The sequence below is a fragment of the Parambassis ranga genome, chromosome 4 (assembly GCF_900634625.1).
Source record: "Parambassis ranga chromosome 4, fParRan2.1, whole genome shotgun sequence".
Lineage (NCBI taxonomy): Eukaryota > Metazoa > Chordata > Actinopteri > Ambassidae > Parambassis > Parambassis ranga.
The window spans coordinates 8,554,783-8,565,741 of NC_041025.1; the positions used below are offsets into that span (position 1 = coordinate 8,554,783).

A 10,959-nucleotide genomic window follows, 5' to 3' on the forward strand; every position below is an offset into this window, starting at 1 on the left:
CAGCATGTCAATAAAAAAGACAACACTGCCTCCTTGTGATTAGTGTGTAATGATGCACAGCAATGTCATCAGTATTTCTCTCTCAGTTCAGTAAGACTTATAGTAACTTAGTTACTTAGTTCTAGAAATACCTAAGGTTGAACAAAGGACAAAGGTCATTACAGAGGCCAAACATAGCAGGTTCTTGATGTTGTTGTCAAGCAAGCTATAACTACAGTGTGTAAATTACAGCTGATGTGTATATAATATGTTAATTATGCCAGTAGAACTAATATGAACAAGATTCTGAGTCTGGTGCAGGCAATAAGCATTGGTTTGGTCTGCAGGTCAGCATGCAAAGACAGAGGCAGAGAGAGAGAGACACACAGAGAGAGAGCAAAGAGTTAATGAGAAAGACACTGTTAATGACAAGAATTACTAGTATGAATCGGCCTGATCAGAAGAGGTAAGAAGGGGTGGAACTGCTCAGGGGATCATGTTTGTGTCCCCTGACAGCGTAGGCCTAGCACTCAACTATGCTAAAGGTTAAGAGTTCGTCGGCCCTGTCTTCCCTGTGACTGCATCCTCGCTAATGGCCCCACACACCACAGTTTAGCCTAGCTATATAGGTGTTAAGTCTGATCTTAAAGGTGGAGGTGGTGTCTGCCTCCTGAACACCATTAGGAAGCTGGTTCCACATTAGCAGTGTCTGACAGCTAAAGGCTCGTCCTCCCATACAGCAGACCTGTGATTGATTGATCAGAAGAAGCATCACTATCAGCTCTATGACCCAAACATCAGACATTTGCTAAACAGGAGGAATGATTTAGTGACTTTATTAACTTTGACCAAAATGAGCAAATGTTATTGGAGTGGTAGTAGAACATGAAGCGTATGAATGGTCAACTACCAGGGTAACATCGCCATCTTGTGGCCTCTCTATGTTACTGTAGCTCCCACCAGAATGCCCACATGACAAACTGTTCAAAACCAACATTTCTTTGGTATCAATACATATGAGAATCACTAAATGAAAACTAAAAATACAATAATCACAAGGTATTTAAATACTTTTATTCATCTTTGAACTTTATGTGTGTGCCACACAAGGATGCAGTAATGTTAGCCATTTTCCATTATTTGCAGAGAGTGCAGAAATCAGATTTCCCCTTCCAGGCCACTGTGATCTAGGGCAGCTCTAGCAAAGGCAAGCACATGTTAATGCTATCATGTTCTGCAGACATCAGTGCCATTCCAGCATGTCCTCCTGTGTTATGTAGGTTATAAAATATTTACATAAACAAACAAACTTTAGTCAATAATGCTAATTTATTCACTGCTGAAGCAATAACTACATATCTTGATGCTGTAGTCCTATTGATCTGTGAATACAGACATATAAGGATGTCCTCCATCTTAGCACGTGGCCCGCCTGTCTGTCTGGAGGCTTCTGACTGTGTGATTGATTGATTCATAAGTCAACTGAAAGATATCAAATAGTTATGAATGATACATTTTGCTTTCAAATTCCAGGATTATTTGATGATTCCAGCTCACCAGATATGATTAGTCACATATCAAAGGAGGACTCTTTAACTTTATGTCTAAAACGTTCTTCATATACTGAAATCACAGGAGTTAAGATTTAACATTTTCAAACTGGCTGTGCTAAAAAAAAAAATAACCACACATAAACTGAAAGATAAGCTGTGACGTGCCTTTTTCACAAGTAAGGCAGAGGAAATGGTGCCTGATAATAATCTTCTTCCTGTTCAATGAGGCTGAATGTTGCACACATTTAAAACACATTAAAACATTTCTGACTTTTGATGTGTGATGCACATTGTTTCAGATAGCATTTATTTATTTTGTATTTAGATTAAAGCTCCAGTATAAAGATTTCTGAGCATTAACTATTTTCAATCTGACATCATCCATTTTCCAAAATGCATAATTACCCATGAAATATACATCCACTACAATATAAACACACTAGTTTCAGCTTGACAACATCAACAACCAGTCATATTTGTCCTGTAATGTATGATGTTTGTGCATGTATGTTCCTTTATCTCTCTTTCATCTGTCCTTTCTACCTCTTCTTCTCCTCTTTTTACTATCAGCTGGAAGGTTCCCTTATGAGCCACTGTTGCTCTTAAGGGGGTTCAGGTTCTGGGTGCAGAGAGACAATTCTGATAGTAAAACGCACTATATAAATAAACTTGAATTGAATTGAACTGGTCTCACCGCAAAAAGGTTTCTGCTTTGATTCTGACTGGGACCTTTCTGTGTGGAGTTTGCACCTTCTTCCTGTGCCTGTGTGGGTTTTCTCCAGGTACCGTACTCCAGCTTCCTCCCACATTCTAAAGACGTGCTTGTTAGGTCAGTTGGTCACTCTAAATTGCCCATAGATGTGAGTGTGAATGGTTGTCTGTCTGTATGTTGCCCTGTGATGGACTGGTGACCTGTCCAGGGTGTACCCCGCCTCTCACCCGTAGATAGCTGGGATAGGCTCCAGCCCCCTATGACCCTGCACTGTAGGACAAAGTGGGTCGGATGATGGATGGATGATTTGAACTGTTAACAGTAGCAACTGAGGGTTCAGAGAAGAAATGACACAAGTTCAGCAAAAGTTCAGTCAGGTCATCGTATTCAAAGAAAAAGTGTCTTTCCATCTGCAGCTGCTTATGTACCAGACCCAATTGAAAGGGAACTAGAAAAAACAAGGTCATGTTAAGGCCTTATAGGCACTTCTAGCTTTACTGCTGGATTCATATGGCGGGCCCCCTGCGAGGGGCTGGAAGGAGTTTCAACTGCTGCACTAATCATGTTCCTCTTACAGCTTCCTGTTAGTCTAAATCGGTTTGGCTGATCTTTGCACTGCTGCTGCCTGTATATATCTGTTCATCATGGTGACTGCAAGCCATTTCTCCATGTCAACCATCTGCACTATTGGTTCCTGTTGTCCTTAAACTTAATCTGATTATTATTACATCTTCATTCAGCTGGGGCCCTGCTAATAAAAGAGTAGCTATAATGTAGCTCTGTTAATGAGAATCACTTCTTGTAAACTCTCTCCTCTTTTTTTCCCTTTGCTGTGCAGGGTGTTTTTGACTTGTCACTGGTCCCTGCACCCGCTCATGTACAGTGTACCATCAGAGGTTATTGTTTTGCTCAAGTATTAAATTATTAAATATATAGTTTGGCAGGCAGGTGCTAAATTATAAGGTGAACGGATTTACAAAATGACACAATGCTACTTAAGGTAAAAGAAATCAAATCATTTATACGTTTTTCTTATTAAGTCGTTAAATGAGGTACTAAATACTGTATATAGTGTAGCGATGATCATGTTAGGCTACTTAAAAACATTGATCTCTTCTTGTTCCTGCCAAGCCAAAATTCAGCATCAATGTGAAACCCATTACTCTTGCCAGCCAGGATGATGTCTCTCTGCCAGAGTCATGCTGGCTGGGGACAAACGAAAGATGAGCATATGTCTCACACGCGTTTGGATGTCAATGTTACACTGTTTGACTGTGAGGAGCATCAGGAAAGAATATACTGCTCTGAGGGAGAGGATGGACCAGGAAGTATACATATATTTACCTTAGATATTATACCTTACACATGCTCCCTCTAGGAAACATCATTCAGAAGCATGGAGTAAACGTTCACTGTTATGCTGTTAATACCCTGCAGTCTAAACCTACTACCTGTCTTCTGGATCCGATCCCTTCACAGCTCCTCAAGGATGCTATTCCTCTGATCGGAGACTCTATATTAGGACAGATCAACTTGTCTCTGGAAACAGGATATGTACCACAGGCTTTTAAAACTGCTGTGATCATTCCGATACTTAAAAAACCTTCACTGGACCCGGACGTCCTAGGAAACTACAGACCGATCTCCAACCTCACCTTTATCTCCAAACTACTTGAAAGAGCTGTTGTAAGTCAGCTAAACGACCACCTGTGTAGTAACAGTCTGTTTGATGCTTTCCAGTCTGGTTTCAGAGCCCATCACAGCACAGAAACAGCACTGCTTAAAGTCACCAATGACCTCCTCATGGCATCGGACCGGGGTCTCGTCTCTGTACTCGTTCTACTGGATCTCAGTGCTGCCTTCGACACCGTAGACCATCGCATCCTGCTACACAGATTGGAACACGAGATCAGGATTACAGGAACAGCACTGCGCTGGTTTAAATCATATTTATCTGACAGATTTCATTTTGTTCACACTAACGATGTGTCTTCCACAGGTACAAGGGTTAACCACGGTGTTCCACAGGGTTCTGTGCTCGGACCGATCCTGTTCACCCTCTACATGCTCCCTCTAGGATACATCATCCAGAAGCACGGCATAAACTTTCATTGTTATGCTGATGATACCCAGCTGTATTTATCCATGAAGCCTGAAGAAACGGAGCCGCTAGTCAGACTACAGGCGTGTCTAAAGGACATAAAGGACTGGATGTCCTCCAACTTTTTACTATTAAACTCAGACAAGACTGAGGTCATTGTTTTTGGACCGAAACATCTCAGAACTAGTTTATCAGATAATGCTTTCTCTCTGGATGGAATTACTCTGGCCTCCAGTACGACTGTGAGGAACCTTGGAGTTATCTTTGATCAAGACATGTCGTTTGTCTCTCATATTAAGCAGGTCTCCAGGACCGCTTTCTTTCACCTGCGTAATATTACTAAGATCAGGAGCATCCTCTCTCAGAGTGATGCTGAAAAGCTCATCCATGCTTTTGTCACTTCAAGACTGGACTACTGCAACTCTTTATTGTCAGGATGTCCACATTACTCCATCAACAGTCTGCAGCTGATCCAGAACGCAGCAGCTAGAGTTCTGACAGGAAGCAGCCAAAGGGATCATATCTCTCCTGTCCTAGCGTCTCTTCACTGGCTCCCAGTGGACTCAAGAATACACTTCAAGATCCTTCTTCTAACCTACAAGGCTCTTCATGGACTTGCTCCATTGTATCTGCAGGACCTGATTGTACCATATGTTCCTAATAGGACACTCAGATCTCTGAGTGCAGGTTTACTAGTAGTTCCTAGGATTCATAGAAGTAGAATGGGAGGACGAGCTTTCAGCTATCAGGCACCGCTATTATGGAACCAGTTACCAATCTGGGTCCGAGAGGCAGACACTGCCTCCACCTTTAAGACTAGACTTAAAACTTTTCTGTTTAGTAAGGCGTACAGTTAGCCTTAGACCTAGTGTGTAGCACAGCTATGCTGCTCTAGGCCTACGTTGTCGGGGGGCACAAACATGATCCACTGAGCAGTTTCCCTCTCACCCTCTAACCTCTCCTTTTCTCTCCTTAGTCTGGCTCACACTGGTCTCAAGACCTGGATGATGACCTGCAGTCCGGCCCGTGAAGTCTCTCTTGCTCTACGTTGTCGGGGGGCACAAACACGATCCTCTGAACACCCTCTGACCTCTCCTCCACTCTCCTTAGTCTGGATCATACTGGGTAATATCGTCTCATAATCTGTGTTAACTGTCTTCCTTGTAGTTCTGTGCCTCGCTCTCGCTCTCTCTCTTTGCAGGGCTCAAGACCTGCATACTGACCTGCAGTCTCTCCTGTGCTCATCGACTTCACTAGCCCCTGCTGCTCATCTTTACTATCAAATTACTATTCCTACTTATGGACCGACGATATATATAGATATCATTACAATATATCACTGTTTCATCTTGCTGTCATGTTTGCTCTGTACTGTATCATGTTTGTATCATGTTTGCTCCTCTCTCTCTCTCTCTCTCTCTCTCTCTCTCTCTCTCCCTCATCCTCTCTGACTAGCAGCAGGACTGGTTCCCCCTTAAGTTGACGGGTCCTGCTCAAGGTTTCTTCCTCTTAAAGGGAGTTTTTCCTTGCCACAGTGCTCTTAGGGGGGTTCCTGTGAAGCGCTTTGAGACAATGTCTGATTGTAATATGCGCTATATAAATAAAACTGAATTGAATTGAATTGAATTTAGCCATGAAGCCTCAAGAAACAGAGCCGTTAGTCAGAATACAGGCATATCTTAAGGACATAAAACTGGACTACTGCAACTTAGTATTGTCAGGATGTCCACATTACTCCATTATTAGTCTGCATCTGACCCAGATCACAGCAATAATCTAATATATTGTATGTGTTCTTGCCCTCAAGTTGAGCTCAGCAATATTGTGAAACACATTGCTCTTGCTGGACGGGTGATGCATTTCTGCTAGAGCGATGTGTAATTCCAGGCTGGAGAGCTGTCTACAAAAATATCTAAATTCATGTCTTGCAAACTCCTAGAAGTCACTGTGAACTGATGGATTGTGAGATATGTTATTATCTTTTGCAACCATCATATTTTAATGTTAAGATTCAAACATGCACACGTCAGGTGCAAAAGTACTCCTCACCTTCCAAAAAAGCAGTTTAGTGTTGAGTTCTTGAACACTTAGTTATTACAGTTTCCATCAACATTGCAAGCTAGTCAGGAACAGCCTGAGGGTGGATGTGGCATTCCCACTGTCCAGTTCCCATGTCTAAAGAAACAGTAGAATTTTAATAGAATTTTAATGAGGCTGATAGAGTCTTCTTATAAATGTAAGCATCTGCTGATTGCACACACACCTGCAGATATCACACACACTTCCCTTTCCTTTTCCTTCCGTATTTAAAGACTGATACTTTCACGGTTGTGTGTCATAGCTCTTCAGGGGCTCACTCAGGCAGTGATCTCACCATGTTCTTCCGCTGTGAAGTGGCAGTACTGATGCTCGCACTGACTCTTGATGGGCAAGGTAAGTCTGTTTTCATGGCATGGAATGGCCTTATAGTATGTCAGACTAGGACAGAGCACAGCTAATGTCTGATTTTGAAATGAATATTTCTACTTTAGTTCATACAGGGGAAGTCATTGGAGGCCGTGAGGCTCAGGCACACAGCCGTCCATACATGGTGCTGTTGCAGAGGCACATGCAGGACAGCAGAATCAAACACTGTGGTGGATTCCTTCTGAGTGAGGATTATGTGATGACTGCAGCCCACTGTCAAGCCAAGTCAGTTATATTTGAAATGAAGCTGTGTGCTAGACACAAAATTTCAAAATTGTTATCATGCTGGCTTGATAACACACAAGTCTTAATGTGTTATAATGTTGTGGATATAAGATCAGATTAATATTAATAATCTCTTTGTATTTCTGTTATTTTAGGACCTTCAATGTTTTACTGGGACTTCATGATATCCATAACCGTGTAGATGTGCAGTCACTGTCTGTGGAACAGTCATTTCCACATAAAGGCTATAATGTGACTGATTTACGAAATGACATCATGCTTCTTAAGGTAAAAGAAAACAATAACAGTATTTCAAGTGATGATTGAAGCAGATTATTTCTATATTTTGCTAATATTTTTCAAAGGTTCATTTATTATCTCTTTGTTCCTTAAGTTGAGCTCCAAGGCACAGATCAACAACAATGTGAATCCCATCGCTCTCGCTGGCCAGGATGACTTCGGCCTGCCAGAGTCTTGCTCGGTCTCTGGCTGGGGACGAACAGAAAATAGTCCATACATGTCTGTAAAACTCATGGAAGTCAATGTAACGCTGATCGAAGATCAGCGGTGTCCTAAGCAAAGGTTTTACTGTTCTGAGGGTGAGACTGGACCGGGTGAGGTAGGTATAGTTTTTTGTAATTATTATTGAATGTTCACTTGCATGTTGTTCACTATTGCTAAATACTGTGTATGTACTTCCAGGGAGACTCTGGTGGCCCACTGGTCTGTGAAGGTATGGCGTATGGGGTGGTGTCTGGCAAACGCAAAACAACCTCCAAATATACTAAGATACCCGATTACCGAGACTGGGCTGATTGCGTTATGAAGAACAAAGCAAAGTGCTAAAGTATATAATGCTTAACTAATCAAGTAATATCTGGATTTCAAAGTTTGACTCACCCGAGACAGAAATCTGAGTAATTTGAATGTGACATTTAGAGATATAGAGTCTAAAAGTCAAAAAATGTCACATGTTGTCTACTACAATATATCACTTTAACTATTGAGTATTTGATTACGACATTACTGATTACTGCATAAACAATAAACCTGCTTTCTCATTGTGCATATTTTTTTTAACCAAAATATATAACAGTGATTTGTCTTATACTGTGCAATTGTGCAAAACTGCAAAGCAACCTCATTTAGGCATGTCTACATTAGCAAATGTAGAAATCATATTCTGCTATGCTAAGATATGCTTCGAAATGATATACTTAATAATAATTGTACTTAGGGCTGTAATTTCTAATGCATTTCAATATAAAGATTAAAAATTGTTACAGTAAGTATAGTGTTTCTGGGTTGTTATTGTCATAGAACAGTACCTGACCACCACAAAATGGCTTTACGTTGCATTGGCATTAATAGATTAATATGCTTTCTGTACTCTAACACTAAATTCACTCCATTCTTCATAATCCAGTTCCACAGCTCATTACTACTGAAGATGTAAAGCCATTAAAGGAAACACATTAAACTATCTGTGTACACATTTTCTGATCTTCAATGAACATGTCAGTGCTAATACCTGAAATAACCCACTGTGGATGACAGGCTTGACTTTAGCACCACCATCAGGACGTGTCCATTTTTACATGAGTGTACAATTTAACCCCCACTGTTGTAATATTACCACATCACATTTAACCTCACAAAGATAAACCTATACATGTTTTTTTCTCTTTTAAACCACGTTAACATCAACAATGGGTTTTATTGTTTAGGTTTACACTGTATTTGGATAAGTCCAGTTCAGAAAACTGATGAAGCTAATTGGTGGAACAGCAACATGTCTCCTCAGCCTTTTGAATGAGAATGATCTGGATGACTGAGAGTCTTTATTGACATCATATTTGGTATCTCAAAAAATGTTTTGTGATGCAAGAAAAGCACCAAGAGAACATGATAGGACATTTCCCTGTAAAAACTAATAGAGGACAGACACTGTGCTAAAGGCTACACCAACATACTTTGCAGCTCTTAGAGGAAAAAAACTGCCTTAACTGAATGATACTGTGATACTGATTAGCCTGATAACATAAATCATTATCAGGTTATTTGATAGCAATATGAAGTCACATAATTAGCACATGTTTATGTCTTTATACTGATCCCTATGAACCTAAAGCATGTTAGCAGCAAGGTTACGTTATAATGTTATAAAGCTCTCCTCTAGGGGCCACTGTTTCTCTGCTGGAGATTTTTTCCACAGACACGTCATTCCCCCATTCAGGCACAAAGTAGGAAGTTCAGCAGCAAAGTGCAATATCAATGCAACATGTTTAAAGTATAGTGAGTTTTATTATTTACTACAAAAAAAAACACATTACAACAGACATAGATTCTAATGGTGAAGTTCTTCTACACCTCAAATATGCAACATATTATTATATATAGTTACTGAGTCACTTTGCACTCAGTACTTTGATGAGTCATAGGTTACAGTGAAAATACACTACTACTTATACTATATAGAATATATATATATATATACTGCCAGTTGGCAACTGATACTTTCACATCTGTATTTCATTACAAATATGTGGAACATATTAGTATAACTAATGAAAACATTTTTTAACAGAAATGACTGTTCCACAGACAGTGACTGCACATCTACACGGTTATGGACATCATGAAGTCCCAGTAAAACACTGAAGGTCCTAAAATAACAGAAATACAAAGAGATTATTGATATTAATCTGATTTTATATCCACAACATTATAACACATTAAAACTTTAACAGACGTTTCTATTGCTTTTTATGCATAATAGATCACTTTAAGTGTGTGATGAGACATATTGAGTATTAGTTTAGATTAGTCAAAACTTTGTAGGCAACTCCTGCAGATTCATGGAGTACTAGTGGCAGAAGACAGTCTGCAATCTGGGGTTATGTTTGGGGTTAAGATTAGGGAAACTATATAAACAGCAAAGATTAAATCAGTAAAGACAATCATCCATCCATCTATTATCTGAACCCGCTTTGTCCTGCAGTGCAGGGTCACAGGGGACTGGAGGCTATCTATGGGTACACCCTGGACAGGTCACCAGTCCATCACAAGGCAATACACAGACAACATTCACACGCACACCTAGGGGCAAGTTAGAGTCACCAGTGACCAAATGATCAGTGTGATATAAGTATGATATTAATAAAAGGCACACAAGCAGAAGTAGAAATATGATATAAATTTGTCTAAAGCCAACTCAGCAAAACGCACAACTATAAAGTACTTTTTGAAACCGTCTTCCTGGACTGTCTGTAAACAAAATGCACTCGGTGCAGGCAATTAAGATTAGAAAGTTAAGACCACAGTAATGTTAAAAATAGAAGTAGATAGTGCTGCAGTAAGCACTCTAACTCTAACCCCTTTTCTACCTCAGCACCTCCTACACAAGAGCACCTTACGGCTTCCTGTGCAGCACCGCAGTTTTCCATTGTGGTCGGCTCGGGCCTGCCAAGCTTCACTGACAGCTTTAGTCAGGTGAGAAGCTGCAAAATAAACATGCTATTTGGAGACAACATACTGTAAAGATGCACTGGGTTTTTAGCTAATTATTAAAAAAAGAAAGAAAGAAAAGGAAATAACAGTGTAGTGTTGTGTTTTACTGATGCACTTGTTGATTTAACATTTATATTTTTTTGTATATTTAATTCAATCAACCTCCTAAATAAAAAGCATGCAAATCTGCCATGCAGTGAGAGAACAGTAACACTGTGTGTGACACTGTTTCTTGAACTACCTTCCTCTTTTTTTGCAATGTCATTTTTAATATTCATTGTTATGGCAGAAGGGGGCACCCTAAGCAAACCTCACGCAGGTTGTGAGTGTAGAGCAGTACCTTCTCTGAGAGGTTCATTGACTACAACATACAAGTGCTGTGTCCTGCACTTGACTCTCTGTTTGATGTTGAT

The 10,959-nt window shown here is 40.2% G+C and overlaps 1 protein-coding gene across 1 annotated transcript; it reads left to right on the forward strand.

The window, feature by feature from the left end:
- Positions 1-6,696: 6,696 nt before the first annotated feature.
- Positions 6,697-8,192, forward strand: LOC114434440 (granzyme B-like). The gene is made up of 5 exons (XM_028403696.1): positions 6,697-6,778; positions 6,877-7,036; positions 7,192-7,324; positions 7,431-7,655; positions 7,739-8,192. The coding sequence occupies exons 1-5, from the start codon at positions 6,721-6,723 to the stop codon at positions 7,880-7,882; spliced, it is 720 nt and encodes a 239-aa protein (XP_028259497.1). The 5' UTR covers positions 6,697-6,720; the 3' UTR covers positions 7,883-8,192.
- Positions 8,193-10,959: the final 2,767 nt, after the last annotated feature.

What these genes read in the sequence shown, in the direction of transcription:
- LOC114434440 (XM_028403696.1), top strand. Translation starts at nt 6,721, where the DNA reads ATGTTCTTCCGCTGTGAAGTGGCAGTACTGATGCTCGCACTGACTCTT. An exon ending in ACTGACTCTTGATGGGCAAG is followed by an intron (nt 6,779 to 6,876) that starts GTAAGTCTGTTT and finishes TTTCTACTTTAG; the next exon opens with TTCATACAGGGGAAGTCATT. An exon ending in GCAGCCCACTGTCAAGCCAA is followed by an intron (nt 7,037 to 7,191) that starts GTCAGTTATATT and finishes CTGTTATTTTAG; the next exon opens with GACCTTCAATGTTTTACTGG.